At 34.3% G+C, this 23,258-nt stretch overlaps 1 protein-coding gene across 4 annotated transcripts in view; it reads right to left on the bottom strand.

The window, feature by feature from the left end:
• LOC123558019 (phosphatidylinositol 3,4,5-trisphosphate 3-phosphatase TPTE2-like) overlaps positions 1-23,258 on the bottom strand; it is a 93,301-nt gene that overhangs the window by 29,219 nt on the left and 40,824 nt on the right. For all 4 annotated transcript variants that reach the window (XM_053544376.1, XM_053544375.1, XM_053544378.1 and 1 more), the window contains exon 2: positions 1,358-1,672. In XM_053544376.1, the coding sequence (XP_053400351.1) occupies positions 1,358-1,634 (277 nt within the window). In that variant the 5' untranslated portion in view covers positions 1,635-1,672. The remainder of the gene's footprint in view (positions 1-1,357; positions 1,673-23,258) is intronic.

Genomic DNA, 23,258 nt, shown 5'->3' with positions numbered 1-23,258 from the left:
ACGGTAGTCGAGCTAACAAAGTGAATTTCTCCTTATACTGCTTCATTTAAAGGACAGGATGAATGGATATGCAATATCGGAGCAAAGCACAAAGAAAGACAAGAAATAATTGTGTAGTTATACAAGAGTTACAGTTCATATATTAATGTTACATGGAAAGTATTACTAAATTAGGAGCACATTACTTGGCAATCAATATCTTATGTAAGGAAATGTAGCACATTTGATAGTTCAAGGGCACATAACTATCAACCTACCAATTTGACCTATAATACAATTTGAAAAATATGTCTTTAGTGTACACATTCCGTTAAATACAATTAAGACTGGTTAGGTCTAAAAAATTGTTTCCGGTATCGTGACCTACCATAAATTTTAGCTCCACCCTACATCTTTTAATGGCCTTGGATATTTTCTTTCAACTTTTTAACAAAAACAGAAAGAAATATGTTTTTTTTTTATCAATTAAGGTCACATAACTCTGGGCATGTTACTACAATCTTGCCCATTACTACTCTTAAACAAGGTGGCATAGATATTCTATGTAAATATGAATAAGGTTGGTAAAGAAATGATGGTGCTAGAGTGCACACATAGTGGATATAGCATTCATTTATTTGTATTTCGAAGGCCAGTAACTCAATTAAAATGCTGGTAGAACAAGCTGAATTACTATTAGTCCTGTCTTTAGCAAGCAGTAGTCGATTTCTATTAAATAAATTGCTGAAAATATACACTATAATCAGAGAATACACACAGCCAACACTGAATATACATTATAATCTGAGAATACACATTGCAAACAGTTTTAAATATACACTGAAAACAGTGAATATATACAAGTTGTAAACAGTGAATATACACTGTAAACAGTGAATATACACTGTAAACAGTGAATATACATTATAATCTGGGAATACACACTGCAAACAGTTAATACACACTATAATCAGAGAACATAAACTGTGAACAGTTAATATACACAATAAGAATTAGACAACATACAAAATGTACACTATGAGCACACAGAATACAAACAGAAATATATACATGATAAACACAGACTATAATACATATACAATGTATACAGTCATAGTAATTGACAATAGGCACTAGTCATGAAAGTGAGAGACTAGGAATGTAAACCAGGACAGCAGCACTTGCTAAGGCTTCTTGAGAGTGGGTTGCTGGTAGAGTGGTAAGATTTTTATTGATAAGGCCTGTTGCCATGTTAATGAAGCTAAAAAATCCAACTTAGGCCATATTTAATGAGAATGAAATTTCATATTTTTTTAACTATTCTTCATTCTTGGTAGGGTAATAGTATGCACTAAAGATATAGTCATGCCAGTGTTACCTTTAACGTGATCCTTCGTTGACTGTTCATCGTTATATTTAGTGAGGTCACCATATCTTTCATTATCTACTTCATCAGTTACAAGTGGAGAACTAGATCTGTTTGCCACATCATTCTGCAAGTCATCTTCAACATTTTCCTCTTCAACTTTACCACCTCCATTTGTCATCTCAGTTTTTTTGTTTGCCTCTTCTTGCTCCAATTCTCTGCGTGTTTCATTTTTGTCTCCTGCTTTACTATCTGATAAATCTCTATTGTTTGTCTTTTCTTCATCCATAGTTCCTCTGGGGTGATGTCACATTTTACTACTAGTGTCTGGAATGTAAAAACACAGATTCAGTTTTCCTGTGTTTCTTACCGTATAATTCTCCATTATACCTTTCCACAAAATATTTTCTCAGTATGGTATTTTTCAAAGGCTATGATTATATAAATGAAAATAAGAAAATTCGCTCAAAAGCATCTGCTACATAGGATATTAACGTTTTTAATTTCCCCCCGGTCTTTCAATTGCATTCTCCACCAATGAACAGCAGCCCTTCAGTATTGTGTAACGTGATTTCCGATTTCTATGACATACCCTGAAAGAACAGCAACATTTTGCACAGGTTTTATTTGGATATTATCACATCGCTTCTAATAGTGGAGAATGCAATAAAATGATTGTGAGGAAATTTAAAATGTTAATATCACCTGTAGCAGATGCTACTGATGGTTTTGAGTGGCCCTAACTTACGTATTTAATAATACTTGTTGGTAACGGCTAATGAATTTGACCCATGCTCGACTGACAACCACATTTTAATCAATGTTATAGTACTGTTTTATTGTGACGGATTTTTAGTAGGACTGAAATGATACATTTGAATATTCAATTTAGTTGAATACAGTTTTGTCCTAACTGTATTCATTATTCGCCATGTCCTGAACCAAATATTTACGAATATAAATAAAAACTGCATGAGCTAAACTATAATTACTTAATTTACCTAAAACACAAGAAATCTGACGAAAATGCTCCCATTTCATAATTTCGCATGAATTATTTGCAGGGTTTTTTCTAGCTAATTTGGGAACATAGCCTATACCCCCAAAATTGGGAATTTTTATGCGCAAATGTTCCAAATTGGGAAATATATATTTAGTCCCATAGGATGTAGTAAGGATGCATTTAAGCACTTTCTTATACACTTGTTTCACATTGTACAACCTCTTTAAATTACTTCCATTACAAAATTGTCCATAATTTGGTCAATTTTTGTGCAATTTTGATGAATTTTTTTTCAGAATGTAGATTGGGAATTTTTGCACTCATTTTGGGAAAAATACATACTTTTTAGCATTGGGAATATAGCCTAATAACGGCTATAAAAACGGCCGAAAAAAACCCCCGATTTGTTTTCTTCGTTTAATCTCGCCAGCCCCCCTGACTCTATTTACGGAAATATCGGAACACGGGATTTATCCTATAATGTCGATATGGTCAATGCTGGTAAGATAAGCTTATTGAAAGAAAAAGTTAAGAATCGGATGAATGCTGGTATCTGTGTCTGTGAACAAGTTAGATTCAAATTGTAGTTGAATATTGGTTAAATCTAATTTCACTGTTCATTTGCAACAAAGTTAAAGATGTAATAACACACAGCATCTGGAAAAAGGAGGTGCGTAGCCCTAGACAACCCCTAACAGGATAATATAGGGGTAAGGATTCTTACCTCAAAATTCAGATTCTTGATGTACGGATCCGTACCCCTAGATACATTTATAAAATGGCTTTCAGTCAACGAGCTTACACAGAAATTTGATGTTTTATATCATTTATTTATTTTACATTTTTTTACCAATTGTATCGTCTTAAAATTCTCCTTCGTAGAGAGTAAGCTGTCAGGAAGGATAACTCACAATGTATAAACCTAAAGAAATAAATTAGCCCAAAGAGCTATAAAAATAATCTGTGTATTTTATACTTCTTTGATTAGCCGTAAGATGTATCGTAAACTTGTACGCACAGGTAGATTATCTACTGTAGAAATAATTGGATCTATATTTTTTTCGTTTGTTTTGTTTTTTTATAAAGTCATCTTCAAGACTTTGTTTAGAATTTAAATAGATCAAGGGTAAAAATATAAATAAAGAGTTCGAAGTCATGCATAATATTAATAGTACCCCACTAATTAAATTATCTAAATAAATCAGAATAGATTTCTTCTTCTTCTTTTACGATAATGCATTAATGGCCTCGTTCAATTAATTTAAGGTAATAATAGTTTAACATTAGCTATTTTCCGACAGAACAAGAATATATCCTTTGATAAGCAAAAGAATACAATCTATATAGTTTTGGCTACCATAACGTAACTGACGCTGTTTTTATTTTCTGATGGTCGCGACCATTAAGTTATGGCGAAACACCATTTGGTTAACTAACCAGTATCAAACCGCAACATCTCGCACAGACTCTCGTGAGAAACTGATGACGTCATGCAACAGGTCAGAGCACGTGGTTATCTTTAAAAATCAAGATCAAAGTTTTACCTATTTGTGAATTTAATTTAATCATAAACATAACCATTTTAGATAAAATTCATAAAAAACATACCTAAGAAGGTTTAAATTCTCAGAAAAGGTCAATAAATAACGATTCTGTACCGCCTATTGGTTTTCAAAATGAAGAGTACCCTATCAGGTGACAATTGCAATGGCGGACAAAATATTGCAGACAGGGGTATCAATTTGAAACTTGTGTGTATAACTTGTGTTCAAATTAAGTTGCATGGACTATTTTATGCCAGATCAAAAGAAAAATGAATTAGAAATATTTCAAAGTAAAAGGTGAGACCATTGCAATTTCATTTGATGAAATTATAGCATGACATACTTCTGGCACGATTCCTGGTTAGGTTTCAGTACGGGATTCGTTTCAGCTCAGAAATTCGTTACAGCATATAAAATCTCTGAGCTGAAATTTTTTAGCTACAATCTATAAAGAGTAATAAGAACACATTGATAACATAAATAAAATATGAAGTGGTTAAAGCATTAATTAGCACATAGGAGAAGACCTAGTAGAGCTATATAGGCCTAAGCCGTTGCTTTCCGCTCTGATCCTTTTTCAAGCATTATCTTTTGTACTATATATCATGAATTGTAATTTTGCAATCACTATATTTAAACTAAACTAAACTAATTAGCACATACTACATAGAAGCATACACTTTAAAAAGCGGGTTGTATTCTCATTTCCTACCACTAAGACTATACGTACCTTCAATTTAAAATGCATGTTAATTAAGACCGTAATTAATGCATCAATTGGCCTAAAATTAATTCTCAGAAGATTAATTAAGAAACTGACCAGTGTGAGAAGACACAACTATGTTGTATTTAAAGCATGTATTTCATAACAGAACATACTATGCTCAACAAATATTTATTTATAAGTTCTGTCTTATATGGTCAATTGTGGACTGCTCATCGTTCAGTGATAATACATACTTCCACTAAACATGCAAGCTGTTCTGCCTGTCTTAAAAGACCTCATGAATATATTGTCGGGCCATTAAATATTGCTCCCGTATACAGTGTGTGTAGTTATAGAGCTTATTGATACAAAATACTGTTCTGAGAGAGTATCACTCGCTACTGAATACAGAGGCTACAGTTCATTCAGCGATCACTGTAACGTGAACAATATCAATTTAGTTTTTAACGTCGCAGCGATACAATTATAGGTCATATATGGCGGCTTTCCAGCTTTGATGGTGGATGAAGACCCCAGGTGCCCCTCCGTGCATTATGTCATCAGGCTTGAACGCCCCGAGTGATGGTCGAACCCTCACCTGTGAGGGGCAAGTGAAGTCGGAGACATTAACCACTCTGTCACGATTGCCTCTATATCCTAAAGATACTTTGGCTCACAGTGCAACATTTTCCGTTTTACATATCGATGCAAAAAAATATATAAATTAGAAAGCTAATTACTTTCCTCGATAGAGTTTCCAATTAATTTTCACATAGTTGCCGCTCAGTTCATTTTAGCCATTCACAGACGTACTACATTTATACACTTTATCAGAGAGGACTTCCGCACGTTCACCTATTTATAGGAACTTTTCCTCCAAAATGCAAGATCGGGTTTTAACTCAACCATATCCTATTAGTTTTAAAAGGTATGGATAAGAGAAACAAATACAGAGCTTTGGATGTAGATGCCAACTAACACTTAGAAGATCATTCCACACACTTTGAACTGTTCAGACAGTATAATGCATACCACAACACACTTCGCTGCCATGTTTGCCATTTTCTCAAGGAAGGAGTAATTGTTGCGAATATCAGTAGAATACACAGAAAGTATACTTACGACTGTGCAACGAGTCAGGAAATACGTTAATTACTATATAAAGCAATTATTTTAGTTGCATCGAACGCAAAAGATGAAAGTTACATTGTCATATAATATGGTATCAAAAATCTTTGTCAACAGATGGATGTTTGCTGGATCGCAAAATGGAGGTAAGACATATTGTATAAATATGTAATTGTTTACAAAAATGTTAGCTGTTCATTCAAAAGGTGACTTTAAAAAAAAGAAGTGTTCAAAAGTATTATGCATACCAATATTATGCCGTACTTAGTGGAGAACATTTGAAGACAGTCGTGCCGAATCATACTTGGAGAACACGTATTGCTTTTCATTATAAAACGGTAATTGCATTAATTAATGAGGTTGGGATAATGTGTTATATACGATAAGACACGTGGTTTCGATTGCGTTAATGAATACGCTGCCGCACTGACGAATTTTTGTATAAACACTTGTTACAGTTACTGTATACTTTGAAAAAACAAAACAGAAATTTCGCCTTCTATTAGAAATCTCCTTTTTCAAAGAAGAGTTCATTATTATAGAGGTCAATAATATGATAACTTCAGCCTTCTGTTTGTAGAGCAAGCTTCTGGAATATGTGATAGTATTATTTATCAAATGATTATTTAACGATCCGTCATAAGCAAGAGCATACGTGCAAATCATGCATATTAGTCATAGCTTAAGACAATATATGTTAAGTGCGTGCTATTACATTTCTCATAAATGCACGATAGCAATGAAATCTAATTTGTCGTCTCTGATATTTGCAGCTGAAAGCGCGTTTTTTTCTATTGTTTTGATAGAGGAAACATGACATAAGAAATTTAAAGGTCCACGGTCAATTTTCTTCACTATTTGCACGAAAGAGCCAAATTAGGTCAGTATTGGTTCTATGGAAATAAGCAAGTAAGAACATCAGGATCCTGTGGAATTGATAAATTTTATGTAAATACTAGATAAGGGTTTGGTAAACACTTTCTATAGATTCATGTTTGCTGAACTAAGCAGATCAAGAAATTATAAGGAAACATATATAATTAATTTGATACGAATGTTATCGCTAAGTGAAGTGCACGTCCAGTGTCTCATTGAACTTATACAATAGAAACGTATTTATAAAACTATAAAACTGTAATCACAAACCTTTGAGCAAGGGGTGTAACTCTTGCAAGGAACATTCTGCATATAGTAAACCTTCACTTTCTTATACATTAACAGAAAGGTTAGAGATTCACCTGGAGGGGGGATTACTTTTATTTACACTGTCCCATGTTTTTGGAAAATGGTGGGGGTAAGAGTGAGGTTGGGTGCGCACCATAAACCGGTTTAAGCTCCCCAGTGGTGTTTTTGCCACTGACCGTTCCAAGGCGGTGCCCCACTATGTTCCTTTGTTTGTTCGTTTTGTCCTTGTGTGTTGACTTTGTGTGCGCGCGTGTGTGTATGCTTATTGTTCGTCTTGTCCTTGAGTGTGTGTGTGTGTGTGTGTTGTTCGTTTTGTCCCGATGTGTAAGCTTTGAGTGTGTGTGTGTGTGGTGCACGCGTTTGCGTGCTGGGGGTTCGTTTTGAGGAGGCTGCGCTTTTGGTGCGTGGCACTCCCTGTTTGATATTTTTCTTTGTTTTTAAAGGCTAGGCAAAAAAAAATGACTTAAATATTCGGCCTCTTATTGTGACCATCAACTGTGACTGGTAACTTGTGTTTTGCATATAACATATAGTCTTTCAGCAAGTGCGACCTTGACCTTAACGCTAGAAACCTTGTTTTGTTATTATGATTGTTCGTGCCAAATTATTTGAATACAAATTAGGCCTACTGCATAAAATCTTAATTAAATAGCTACAGTCATGACATGGAAAACATCTTTATTCTTTCTTACTATGTTTTTGCCTTAAGTATGAAACTTGACCTTTGAGTTAGGACTGATTTTGCATGCAACACATTTTCTTGTTACATTAGCAAAGTCATTCTGACATCCGCCCATGCATGGTCATTAACTGAATATATTGAATCAGCTTAATGCATAAAACGACTTGCTGATATAATGTTTGACATTTTTTGGCAAGGAAACTGATACAGCGAAATTAACTGCTGCAAATTAAATGTTGAATCAGTTGAATATAAAAGACGCCAATGAAAAAAAAAAACTCCTACCCCTATTGCGTTATTCCAAATCGTGCTTACATACTGTGTGTTATTTCCAATGAACTTAAGATCGTTGTAACATAATCAATAGGAGTTACTCTTATTTCTCCTCTCCGAGTGTCACCAGTTATAGCTCATATACTCAATACAGTATTATCGGCGATACAAGCGATGCCACAGGGACAGAACTCGCTAATTGCCACAGTTAGCTATTAGAGAAGCAATGAATGCAAGCACTAAACAAAAATACCAGATTCTGACAAAAAGATGCGCGTGACAGACTGGCAAAGAACGAAACTCTTCATCGTCAAAAAACTGTTTGTTGGTTCCTGAATTAAGGACGTGGGGTTGATGCATGATTGTTTATAAGAAATAAGATTTTTAAGAAGACATTTTGAAAGAGCGGATTACAAGTAAGCAATACAATAGCAGAATTAGTTTCACTGAGTCTGTTGATGAGAGGTACTGGAATGTGCAACACCCTTCATGCCTCCTAGTACCGATTTTGGCGGAGTTCTATTACGCAGAAACAGCCCATAATCAGAAAGGACCAGGAAATATCAAACACTGTCCAATGGTCGATGATTAGCAGTCCAAGGAGGTATAGATCTAGTAAAATTTATTTTACACACCAGTGTGCAGGAATATATATACTTGACAACAGTCGCACAGAATCATTCGTTCAGAAGACATCGTGTCTTTGACTATATTGGCAAGATTTGGAAAACATATCACACATAATAGACAAACATGTTTATAAATGCACGTTTTGTTTATATCCGTTGTACAGTTTTACTCTACCGTATATCATTTGTACTTTCATTCATAAAATCAAATTTTAATGGATAACGAAAACTCGTTCTCCAAGAGATCCTGATTAAAGGAAAATGATGCATACGATGAAATATCAATACAATGGTTATTTCATTTACAAACTGTCTGACTCTTGTTAGTAGTTCAATGCTCGGGCTTAATTAACTGAATATAACATAAACTATTCCCGACAATCGCAAGCATATTGGAAATATCGGGAACATGAGAAAATGTTTACATTATTAATCATATGCATATTTTAGATCCTATTATCCACTTTTTCATCGGCAAATTGGCAAATTACATACCTTTGGTCATTTACAATATTACATTACAAATATGAGCTAATACATTGAACATAAAGAAAAAACATGAAGTAAGTATCAGTACATGGGCAAATCAATGCAGGAGAATACATTTTTGTAATATCTAAATTTCTACAACTATCATCAAATCAAGAAGCAGTTAGAGATTTGGCGCCTCATGTTAAATGAGCCATTCACACAGACACGATTTTGTTATACATGTGTTCACACTATGTTTACATACTTTTATTACTATCTTTATCAGATTGTATTTTAAAGTTTTACTAAAAGTATTCATATATTCTTACCAATAAACATAGTCAACATTGTTTATAACAATGCTGTTGAAAGTATGCCATTTCATTTATATTTTCATATGTCTATTTACTTCAGTCATTTAGTGAAAAGGCTAAACTAAATCTGTTTGGGTCTACGGAAATCAAGCAAGTAGCAATGCCGTATGTGAATATAAACATCTATCTATTAATATTAGTAATCCAAACAATCAAAATACTACGTAGTATGGCAAAATGCTGTATTTTCTACATTTAGAATATATACATATATTGACTGGACGATGTTTTCACAGAAGAACAAACGCTATCACTGAAAAAAAAAACAAACGTCATCTTATTGCTTTAAATTTAAGCAGTACTCTTTAATTGTTGCTGACATTTTATTCTGTCATCAACAAGGATAAACTGATCAATAATATGACACTCGCTATCTGAAAGAACACTTCTAGCATTGCAACAGAATAATGGCACGCGACATCAAATTATCCCAAGGCGACCTTTTATTATGAAATCTATCACAAGAATGCTCGACAATGTCGTATCAACACCGTTGGTCATAACAGAGGCGGAACATTAAATTTGTACTCTACAGGCGGCAAATGAATTAGCTTACAATTGTTTCTAAACATGATATTATTTCTATACCTATTAATATGTTTAGTATTTTCGCGTTGCTATCAGTTTTGGCACAAAAGATAGCATGGTTCACAATGTTACATTTTTTTCACGTGACAGTGTCATATGAATATATGTTCTATAAAAGATAGAGTAGATCTCTAGTTCTGATTTCAATCTAACCCAGTTGTTACACTTTATATCACTTCAGTTTATTAAAACCGAAACAAACTTACTGCTTTATTAGAAGGAATTACACTGTACATTCACTATGCACCTGTCATAAGTCAAGAGGTGTAGAGAGGTGTTGTATCTTGCTTTTCTTGAACAAACGCAATGAACCGTGTTTGCTACTGTTTTGCTTGATTGCGCTTCCAAAATATATTCTTATAGATTTTATTTATGTACCGTGATACGTGTGTATAATGTTGGTTACTCTACCATGCCTCTAGGTATCAGGCTAGTATATCTACGGTGTCTTCAGATAGAACACAAAGCAAACAGCTTGATTTAATTCAGGACTCAGCAGATCTGTACACTTGTCAATATCGTCAAAACCTTATGGTATTCTTGTAAAAATAGAAATTTAATGTTAAATGGGTAATCAAAAAGTTGTATACTTTTCGCGTTAAAAGAGAATGAAACAATCCTACCAAAATTGCAATATTTGCCTTATTCCAGATCATGAATATATACTGCACAAATTAAAAAAATAAACGAATAAACAAGTCATACCCTTATTGCAATATCTGCGTTATTCCAACCACAATGAATATTTCCTGCTGTATACCAATTCAACCTCTTTATTAATCCGTGTTCAAGTGTATCATACACTTCGTTGTAACATAATCAATACAAGATACTCTTATTTTTATTACTTAAAGAGCCACCAGTTGCCTTAAAGCTCATGTTCCCAATACACTCTAGATACTAATAGCAGATATTTGAGTTCCATTATAGTTCATGTTCTCCGTATTGGCGATATCATTGGGACAGATCATAGGCTAAGGTATATTTGTTTAGTGATGATAAAATAAAAAGGGCAAACTACCAACAGACAATGCAGGACCCCAAAAAATCAAGCACCCAGTTACTACATATTAATTGAATCAAGGAATTTAATTTTACAGTGCTGCATTTCAAGGCGACCTTCGTTTCACGCTCTTTCATTTTTCAACCAAAAAGATATGTTCAAATATCTACATGCAAACAACGCACATCGCATGTATCTTTCAGCTCCAGGGTAGGTCATTTAACTGTAATTGTTCAGTTCTGAGAAAAAAGTTTTTAAATATTAACAGAATTTGACAATTTTTGGTGCTGGATTTATTTTGGGGCCCTGTACTGTCTGTTGGTGTTTTCCATCATATACTAGTATAGCATTTTTATTGACCAAACAAATGTGACGAATGCCTATGGGAAACACATTTTTTCTATATCTTTATCATAATCATTACATATTTCCGATATCACAATTTCCTGATCCAGGATACAAGAGGCGTGCTGAAGCAGGAAAAAAATATTAAGCACCAAGGAACCGTTGTGTTTTTGCTTTTGGTTCACAAAGTTCGATACATAATTGTTTATATCAAGATAAAAAAAGTGGAAACTGCAAAGGTCGAATCTGTTTGTGGGCGGTAATGGAAATGCATACTACTGTCAGTCAAGGCCCTTTAGCTTCGCATTGAGCAGAACTCAGCGTTTACATATGTTGTAAGTACATGTACCAAAACAGATTTCAAGGCTAGCTTTCAAAATAGAATTTACAAAAGGCATTGTTTTTATTTCTACTAGCATGAGATCAAATAAAAAAAAATAATTTGTAAAACTAGTACATGTAATTATACTTTAAACATAAATTTTAAAAAATACCAAAAGCCCAGTTTACACTGATTTTAATGTATTTTCTTTGAAATACCATATACTTATTTTGTTTCCTTTAAGTGAAATCGTCACCTTTAAGGCGTCTGGTAAGGTGTCTGATTGAAGTGAATATGATTTTAGAAACTGACTTAATTCTCTAGTAACATTTACTGCTTAAAGCTTGTCAGAATTATTTATCTTCTAAATGTATTTACCTAAAATCTAAATACAACACGAACATTTTGCCATCTTTCTCTAATAACTCATGGTCGTATGTAATTGTACTATAACAGATCAATAAATTGGCAATTTCAGTATTCAGTATGTGGTACAATGCTTAGACCTAATCATGTAGTATGAAACATTCCCTCGGCAATCTACAACAAATTGGTAATATCAGGAACATATGAAAATATTTACATTATATACTAAAAGCTTATTAGCTACAACTTCTTACACATGAACATACACATACTTGTTTTTAAACGTATGTCATTGGTATGTGCAACGAAAACAGCCTTTATTATTATTTCGCTGTACACATAGCTACTGCTTTTATAAAAAGAATATTTCATGCTCAAAATTTGCGTTTGCACGTTAAACACTGAAACTACTCTAAACAGGTTAAAATAAATAAATTTTCACACTTATGAAACCGAGTATACGATTCAAAGATAAAATATTGTACATCTGGGTCTACACATTTATTAGCGGATTTAAAAAGGTGCCACCACTTGATTGGCACTATACGTATTTATCAATAGAGTCTTAGTTAGCTTAAGCAAAACTCTACCACAAATATGAAGATACATTGAATAGTCTCCATCATCCCCCAGGACCAATGTCTTGTCTTACGTTCATAATCTATCCATTCAGTAAGTTAAAGTACGAGATATGAAATATCACCTTAATATACGATAACTATTTTCATTTTTTTCAAAACAAATCACAGTTGTACAAATGGATTGGCCTGTTTCGTCGGGCCCTTACGGGTGTTTCTCTTGTTACTCTGTCTTCTGAAATGGCATTGAGTACATACGTTTTTGGTTCTAAAGGTTTGCTTTTTATATATTTATACACGAGCATTTTTGTATTTTACATGCCATGCCTTTTTGTTTCCATTACGTGTATTAGAGATTCACCTGGTGGGGATTACTTTTATTTACACTGTCCCGTGTCTTTGGAACATGGTGGGGGTAAGAGTGAGGTTGGGTGCGCACCATAAACCGGTTTAAGCTCCCCAATGGTGTTTTTGCCACTGACCGTTCCAAGGCGGTGCCCCACTGTGTTCCTTTGTTCGTTTTGTCCTCGTGTGTTGGCTTTGTGTGAGTGCGCGTATATGTGCATGTCTGCGTGCTGTAGGTTTCGTTTTGTGGGGGGGGGGGGGGGGGGGGGCTGCGATTTTGATACGTGGCATCCCCTGTTTGATATTTGTCTTTGTTTTTTTGTGGGGGGAGGGGGTGATCACCATAAACCGGTTTAAGCTCCCCAGTCGTGTTTTTGCCACTGACCGGTCCAAGGCGGTGCCCCACTGTGTTCCTTTGTTTGTTCGTTTTGTCCTCGTGTGTTGGCTTTGTGTGTGCGCGCGTATATGTGTATGTGTGTGTGTGTTTGTGGTGTGCACGTCTGCGTGCTGTAGGTTTCGTTTTGTGGGGGTGGGGGGGGGGGGGCTGCGATTTTGATACGTGGCATCCCCTGTTTGATATTTGTCTTTGTTTTTTTTTCGGGGGGGGGGGGGTGCGCACCATAAACCGGTTTAAGCTCCCCAGTCGTGTTTTTGCCACTGACCGGTCCAAGGCGGTGCCCCACTGTGTTCCTTTGTTTGTTCGTTTTGTCCTCGTGTGTTGGCTTTGTGTGTGTGCGTGTGTATGTGTATGTGTGTTCGTGTGTCTTTGTGGTGTGCACGTCTGCGTGCTGTAGGTTTCGTTTTGGGGAACTGCGATTTTGGTACGTGGCATTCCCTGTTTGATATTTGTCTTTGTTTTTTTTTGTGCGATTATTCTTTAGAAGGGCGCAAACACTTAACATTTAAAGTTGACTCGCATGAATAAAGCAACCACAATGCAATATCATTTTCAGATAGATGTGTTTTTGTTTTTGAACACGATATGAAAATATGACGACCTCGTTGAAGCCAGTTGAAATCTGTAAACAGTTCTTTTCGTTCGTATTACAATAACACTGTAATAAGCTGGAGGTCAACAAAAAGCAGGAAAAAGAAAAAAATATAATGAAAAACGATAACAGATTTCAAGGAAACGCCACATGAAATAAATTAGACATTCGCGTGTATAACACTAAACACACAAGCCAGCACACACATATTTTAGCAACGATCTTCTGTTAACCTCTTGATGACCACACATTCCTGCTTGGACAGTTTAAATAATTAAACTAGTTTATGACCTTATACAGTATGGAAATACAGTATAAAAAAACTTCAGCTCAGAGAAGTTTTATTCTCATTAAAACAGGCCCCCTCAATACCTTAAAATCCATAATCTTTTGTTGCAGGTTAATATTCTCTGCAAGTAATATCAAACAGGAAATATCGACTTATAATCTGCCACTCGCTATCTCTTAGATGTCATCTAGCAATGTAACTATGTCATTACAAGCAGCCTGAAGTTGTCCCAAGACGACCCTTTATTTCTAGAAACAATTATAAGAACGCTCGAGAATGTCACTTCAACATTGTCAAGTGATTGATCCCGTTCAAAGTACTGCCGTCACCAATTTTAGGAATTTGTGATGTGCCAGCACCAGCGCGACATTATTGCACTGCTAGTATATGACCAGGTATGATTTTTGATATTAACAAATCAATTCATTCAGCTGGTTCTAAGCTTGCAAAAGTATTTGCGATTGCCCACAGAAAGTAATGTGAAATAGCCTCTATCGGGTTCAAAAGCTTAGGTCTAATGTTTCCTTATTTTTAAACAAAAATCCTGTCGTAATATCAATTAAGCCGTCGAGACTGTTCAGCATTTTCAAAGATTTTTTTTGTGGCGTTATTGCATGGCAGTCATACTTGAACATGCGTTCATAATATACCTCTTATGCTCGTAAAGCAGCAAGAAACGATACAGTTAGAGCTCTAGTTTTTTATTTTTATTCATTTCAAGAGAAAACTGAATAAGATGCATCATGACTCGATTTTTTATTTGATTTTGATTAAAGCTGTTTTGTTAAGGATAATAAACTTTGCAACACACACCAGCCTTCCTAACTCCGGATTACGTAAACATTAAATGGATTCTACGATCATAAAGTACCGGGGAATATCATAATACTGGGCCTATGTATGGGAGACATTTTGCGGCCAACACACGGAATTTAAACTGTGTTGTATAAAATAGTTTACTCATGGTGGTCGAGTAATTCAGAGATTGCTATAAAACTTTAAAAGCACTGATATTTTCTTTTTAAACAAAAACATGATCACACAAAGAGTTGGAGAGAACGGTTTAGTTTGAAAGCAAGCTTTGTCTATAAAACAACCGTTGTTTTAAAAACTTAACCCATATATTATTGTTGTTTCCATTTTCTCAAGTATTTTCTCATAAATACTCACCAAAGGTTTTAGATAAACTCATTCTATTTTATGGAACAGGATATCTTTTGATTCATTATTCATATACACAAAAATGATATAAATAGGTCCTCTTGTCTACCATAAAGCATTAAGCAGATAATACCATCATCAGCATATTGATGACAAAATAACTACCACTCTGCGCCATCAGCTACTTCTTATATGCATACCATTAGTTTTGGTATTCATAACATACAGCACATCAACTGCTGTATGCCGTCGATATGACTCCAAACAAAACCAATGATAACAGAATTACTGAATTTATAGAAAAGCAATATGTGCGATCGGACTTCTTTTTATCTCTCTATTTAGTTGCCATCATATTGCTTTACACCATCGACATGGTTGTTGATGTTGTTTTATATTTCTTTCTTGTTGTTGTTGTTTGGTTAACGTCACACAGGCACAATAATTATTATAGATAGGACGGCAACTTTCCAGCCTTTAATGGCTGAGCAAGGCCACAGGTGCTCCTCCTAGAATTACATTACTATCGACCTTTCACATGTCAGCTAGATGGTTTACTTTCATGAATGAATTCTACGCGAGAAATTGAATCCTCAGAGGTGAGCGGCAAGTATTGTGAAGTCAGTCGGACACGGAGGCCCGGCGATGTGGTTGTAGGCTGCTATAATGTTCTTAATCATTTAATATATTGCCATTTTCTGACATAACCGGATCATGGTGGTGAGAAGAGAAAGAATCAATACTCATAATGTACTGGGATCTTCCCTAGGCTACTTATGTTTTAGTAATGATATGAGATCTTACCCTTTCTCAATTGTTCAGTAACAATTTTCTTCTGTGAGTCAGATTTGAGTTCACCGATAAAGCATCACTGGCGGTCTTATTTAGTTTTTCTATGAATGACATCAAAATAATAAAAGATAAGAGTATCTAGTTCTTAATTTACCGTCAAAATCGCCAATGCATTTTGCTAAGGAATGACTAATAAATCGTTCAAATTTGAATATTTGAAATATTTAAATATTTTCTTTCTTGCATCTTTCACGAAAATATCTAAGGAATAACTAATAAATCGTTCAAATTTGAATATTTGAAATATTTAAACATTTTCCTTCTTGCATCTTTCACGGAAGTATCTATTACCAAAGTTCAAATGTCACTTTTTCTAACTGTTCTCTATTACATGATTAGCAATTATTTATTTGAACCACAATGAAAATGATGTCCGATATAACTGCTGAACAATTCTAGTGTCTTTTTAGGCTTATCTAACAAAATCACGGCGGCGTCAATTTTCTTGATGAAACCTGTCTTCAGGACTAAATTATGTAAACTCAAATTAATATTTTTCAGCTATACAGTAACACAATTACAAAATGGCCAAAACTCGTATTATTATCTCGGTAATCTAATCATGTAGTACCAGCCCCAGGACAATGCGGAACTACTGAAATTATTCATGAAAATTAATATGTTTTCGATTCAGCAATGTTTCCGACCATCTCATTCCTGCTTGCCATAACAATCAATTCTAAATGTAAAAACACCTAATAATCAGTAACCTACGAAAATAGATCCTGCAACTTTATTTTACTCTAAGAAATAAAAGAGATGTCAAAATATACGGCCTTAGCGATCTTTGTCAAGAAATCACATGCCTTCTTAATTCTTTAAAAGATTTTTTTTCGTCCTGATTAATCCTGATCAGTATTCCGACACTTACTTTTTGTTAAAAGCCACCTAGCATTACTATGACACGCGATGTAGTGTTGTCCCAAGGCGACTTTAATTCTGTAATCAATAACAAGAAACGCTCTACAATGTCACATCTTTACGTGAATTATCCTATTCAAAGCAATGCTGCTTTAAATCAGAAAAGTAAAACAATATTTATTCGCGCAGTCTGGTCAGGATCCATGCTGTTCGTTTTCAAAGCCTGTTGCAATTAGAGAAACCGTTAGCGAACAAGACGGATCCTGATTAGACTGAGCGGACGCGCAGGTTGGCCTGGATCCATGCGGGTCGCAAAAGCACTATGTTGGTTTTCTCATGGCACGGCTCAAATATTTCACGACAAAGTCTACTAAGAAAAAAACACAACCACGAATGCCGCCATGGGATGACGTCAGTGTTGATTCTTTGAAAGTTACATGTAGATCTGGAGGGGTTAATTGGATCTTACTTAACCATCAAAAGCAAGAAAGTTGCCATATAAACCAATAATTGTGACGTTAAACCCAACAAAATTGTAAATATATTACAAGTACCGCATATGTAACAACATAAAATATGATAAAGCAGGGAATTTGACTAAGCTGCTTAATGACCTATATTATAAGATTATTCCAAAAACTGGCATCATAATGGACACGTATTCGTTTAGCGTGCATACCTATTTGAAATGTGTAGCATGTTTTATAGGGTATGTTAAAATATTAAAGAGCCAGAGAGAACTTTGTTACAATAACCAGACACCGCTTCTATACAATGCTGCATGTCTCTCCAGAGATTTCATCATAAATTGTAGATAATACAGACACATTAGTTTTATCATATAGTTTGATTTTTCATGATCAGCTTTCATGATACCGAGAGAAATGAAATTCCCATGCCATTGTATTTCTTGATAAAACAACAAGTTCTGATTTTTTTATCTATTATACACAAATCAAATAAAATCAATGAAATGTAATTTGTTATATTTTCCCATAATATCAATTATGCTTGATGCGGCAAGTCATTGGTATATCCTTGTATAACGATCTGCAGATATACTCAATAGAATCCTGCCAGAGAAAATACCAGATATAGGCCTATTTCACTCTAATTTACCGAAAAAAAAACATGAAATAAAATAACATATTTTCATTTAAATAGAAAAACATAACTCTGGAATGTTTCTAGATAAATAGCTAGTATATAGATGTTATTCAATTTGTATCGAGATATATAAACAAGTTCTGCAGCGGAAATATTGCGCAACATTAATGACCGCCGTCGGGTAATCTCGAATATAGTTTTAACTCGGATACCTTTAACCAATCACCGTTTCCGTTTGTTTCAACCTTACTTAAAACCTGCATTACGCATGAGCAGAGAATACAATTTTCCTTTTCCAGTTTTAAAGTTTTACGAGCGGGAGTTTTTAAAGCAAGGAACAAAGAAGGTCCAATGTTACAGAAGCAGTCATATTTTACATCGAATTTAAACATGATTGTAATATTATTCCACCAAAGAACGAGTGCCTATTACTCAATACCAAAACAAAATCGTTTTTATTACATCTTCATATTACATTAATATGTTCTTAAGCTTGGGTAAAATTGGTACCGCCAATAATGAAAATTTTAACGCAATGGCACACATGAAACTGACGTAACAAATGGCGTCAGATACTAAATATGTCTGAACATAAGACGATACGGAAAAATACTGATATTTGAGGTTCCATTGTAACTAACAAATAGTCCATCACATTTAAGCAACATTTTATGACATTTTTCAAACTTCCTGTATTCTGGTTGAAATTTGTCAAATCTATGTTAGGAATATAAAGTTTAATTGTTTCAAATATAATTTTTTTAATCACCTCCTTTAATGTGAAAGTATTGACCGTTCCATGAGAAAACATGTTTTGGTGACGTGAAAATTATTGCATTATAGATAGTTAAATATACTGGAAAATCATTGCTCTTCTTATGTTCATGCAGAAACTAGAAACTGGTATATTGTAATTCAGTTGTCTAAAATCTGGAAAGTAGATCCCTCAGAAGCACCGAGAACAAGGCAAACAGTGAAAATTGCAGACTCGGTTTGATGGAGCCTGTCCATGAGCAGTAATGGAAAATGCAACACTGCCCACGCCCCCCTAGCACCGGCTTAAGCAGTATTCAATCTTCAAATCTAAATGAATTGAAATCAATGATCCCGAAGGACCAGAAAATATAACAACAAATCAAGTTCATTCTACGATGATCTACAAATAAATGTTATATGTGTTGTCACGGCAATCAAAGTTCTAAAGTTAGTTTTCAGTAACATCCTTTTAAATTTTGTCTTATTATTCAAATGTATGATTTTTACTTAATGATAGGCATAATTCGTCCAATAAATGACGTGAAAAATACACACCATGCACGACGATGCCATACTGTTGTCATGAAGTTCTTAACGTCACGTCTCTAAATGCCTCCAGTGACTTACTTAGAAGTGTTTTAAGTCTTGAAATTGTGGAAATAATTCCTTCAAATTTTCAGATTATCATTTAAGAGGCAAACTAATGTCAATCATGAATGTTTTGTTATCTCAATTTTTATTTTTATTTTGTCACTGATACAGGATTTGACATGGAACGGCCCATTTAAAAACCTGAGCATTTCTTACAAAATGCAATTTAATTTCTCGTTTAACATTTGCAGTTAATAGATATCACAATAATTCCACAGTATGAATCAATATTTTATAGTGTGTATAGTTTCGGAACTCATTTATTGCTGGTCTATCTTGGTTGCGAAACCAAGATAAGCAACGGGAGGTAACAATAAACAATTCGGAAAATTTACTTCTCAATTTTAGCTTATGATAAAACAACTATATATTGGTCGGGCAGCCAAGGTAGACTGCAGTGAAAATCTTAAAACAAAATCTGATATGTATTTAGTGTTCAGTGAACATAAATAAGTGTAAATGATCAGATGTTTACATTGTAAATAATGACATGGCAAAAAACTGTTTGAAGTAAAATATTTAAGGCAATTGTGTAAAACTTCGTTCTCCTCGGATATGGACTCAGTGTAATCATATTGTCTGACCCTTTGGTAACATGGAGTTTACTCACTCTGTATAAATAATTTCACCTAAGTCGGTGTCAGCGGATGTTGCACATTTCATGACCTCTCACGAACGGACTCGGTCACCGAGTTTGCTTAGCTGGATTTCAACGGAGTTTTTTTAATGCCTTTACTGTCGCAACAGCAGTCCTTATTGCCATGTGTCAGTCGTATAAACTCTCCCCGTACTTGAACAGTCATGTTATGTTTCTGGTCCTTAAGAGTCACTGGGTCCTTTCACTCCGAATAACAGAATTCCCCTAAAGCAAGTTCTAGAGAGCGTGATGGTGATGCACATTTCAACAAAGTCTGCTTGTTTTTGTTTTTTTTGCTTGGTCGCGTTCTATGCTTATATATTTAGCGTACACTTCTATAAGTTATAATATCAATATATTTAAAACTCTTGTTAAAGAAAATCGCCTGACTTCCGTCTGTAGCACAATAGCCTTAATAACATATGCAAATATAATTGGAAAAACTCCATCGGCAATCACAGATTGTAAACATCAGTTATATGTGAAAATGTTTACATTATTCATGAAACACGTATTGATATAAAGATGCCCTGGCATAGTTAAAGATGGAACTTGTAAACATTCGCATTACTTAGATATGTCTGATTATATAAATGTCATTCTTGTTAAATATCAGGGCACTTTTGATGACATTCAATGTTCAAAGCATGCAATTTCATTTCCCATGTGTAAAACAACAATCAAATGACAAATACGGCCGAGCTTCCTTATTCTAAAAAGAACAATTTAATACTGACATGTTAAGCTTTTGTATTAGGAGAGAAGGTTACGAAACCAATAGGAACAACAGAGTTCCAAGAAAGTGACCACTACAACATTGTATGCAAAGATGTATAATTATTTAATTGATTTCGATACAGGTTATCAAGTTAACAAAACGGGACTTGCGATGACTTACTTGATATTGGTGGATCATAGAAAATCAATAAGAGCATTCTTACCAGGCTACTTAATGTTTTAGTAATGATATGAAATCTCAATGTTTCTTTAAACTTGTATTAAAATCATTCAATCTCCGATAAAACAGCACTACTAACTTGCGCAGGAACATTACTTGTTGTTTGTGTCTAAAACCGAAATTACTAGGATGAGAAATGCAGATGCCATTCTTTTTGATGTGGACATTTCTTCTGTCTTGTAAGGCTTAACCGATCAATAATGTGACACTTGCTATCTGTTAGAAGCCATCTAGCTTTACAACAGTATTCTAGCACGCAATCTGCAGATTTCCCAAGGCGACCCTTTATTTCTGGAATCAATTATAAGAACGCTTGACAATGTCATATCAACATGTTGCTCACAACAATACCTGGACATTATGATTATGTACTCATTATGCTTCATTAATAACATTATCTACAGCGTGCTAGTCTACGTTTTTATAACGGTGTGACAAGTATTTCACATCATTATTTCTCAAATGTAAGATATAAATTCCTACAATAATCAAGAACAATAAATGGTTGAAGTCAGAAAGCTGAAACAGCATCGCCATAACTTAAATATTAATAAAAATTAACTCATTTTAAGACGATTAAACAACACTTCAACAAACAAAGACGCATATAGACTTAGATTGACTAACTTTATAAATACAAAAACTTTATGATATAAATAAGCAAGTACGTTAGCCAAACATTATACGGCTATAAGTCATATCTGGCAAATGTGTTGAAGTCTGTAGTTAAATTGTCTTTGAAATTTTTATATGATATGTGCATCAATATACAACATGTACATCACCCTTAAAATTTCTCGAAGTAGGGGTTTTGATATATATGAGCTGAATGAGCTCCGTGTACGTGATTCAATAAAACCTAAAAAGTTCTCTCGAAACTCTATTATATTGAAAAATTTCATTGACTTCTACCATGATCCACAAGGACCATAAAATAACACAAGACTAAGTTCAAGTACGGGTAGAATTCAAGCCTTTCTAATTGTTCTTATGTCAATTTGGCATTATTATCGAAACCTATGATTTCAGCGTACAAACTACTTTCAAATGGCTAACCCATTAATTGTTTGTTTTTGTTTTTTTTTGCTTAAAAGTAAAAAATAAACATCAACATATATTATTACATGACTGTATTCATAGGTCCTCAAAAAGTTATATTCACCTCGCCTTCGGCTCGGTGAATATAACTGTAACTGACTGTCATAAGATGACAACGATAATAACCGTTATTCATTGAATATTTAGGTCAAATAGATTACCTCCCTTTTTACGTTGCTCCGCCATTTGCAGAATTTTAGGCGCAAATAGATAGAAAACTCAGTTTTTCTTAAATATAAGGTGCTTAAATATGTATAGGCCTAAAGAGGTATATTTTAGTAGTCCTTAATAAAATATCACGTTGTTTTTGTAGAATCATAGTTATTAAATAGTTTTTTCGTTGAATTTACATATAGAATGTCATACTCTGTTTTCGCGGTTTTCTAAATTTCGGATAGATATTTTTGAAAAGAATTAAAGGAAATCACTCCTTAATAGGCATCACTTACAAAATACATCCAAGTATAATTCTGACTATTATTGCGTAATTCAAATAGTATTTTGTGATGTAAGTTTTGCATACCAATTGTACTAATGAGAAACTGAATTCTTGTATGTTTTGAATTTCAGTTTGACGTAGACAACCGAATAAAGAATGAATAAGGTCTTCAGTCTGTCTTGGGTACTAATATTTCACCTTATATTTCGCTAAGTGTTGTAATCGTATCCGACAACACTTACAGTCAAACTCTCGGCAATACAGTCAAGTGGAATCCTGGCATATCAGTTGTTCTCTGTGTCTACAAATTCAGCTGTGCACCTGCAGTGGACTACATTCATGAGTGTCAGTAGATAAAAGAAACATTACAGTAAATGCTAGATTTACATGCACTTATAGTCAAGCTCCTGCAAAAGCCAAGCATTCAAGTAGATAAGTATCTTATCCGATCCAATGTGATAGTGTGCATCCAGGAGAACACTTGCGAATTCATAAGACCTGTTGTTTTCACTTTTTTTGAAAATTGGTTACGATAAAAGGAGTCTGAATGCTAAACCCAAGCATTCAAGTGGA

The sequence above is a fragment of the Mercenaria mercenaria genome, chromosome 5 (genome assembly GCF_021730395.1).
Source record: "Mercenaria mercenaria strain notata chromosome 5, MADL_Memer_1, whole genome shotgun sequence".
NCBI lineage: Eukaryota > Metazoa > Mollusca > Bivalvia > Venerida > Veneridae > Mercenaria > Mercenaria mercenaria.
Note: the sequence above shows the minus strand (reverse complement) of the source record. Positions and strands in the feature narration are given on the sequence as shown.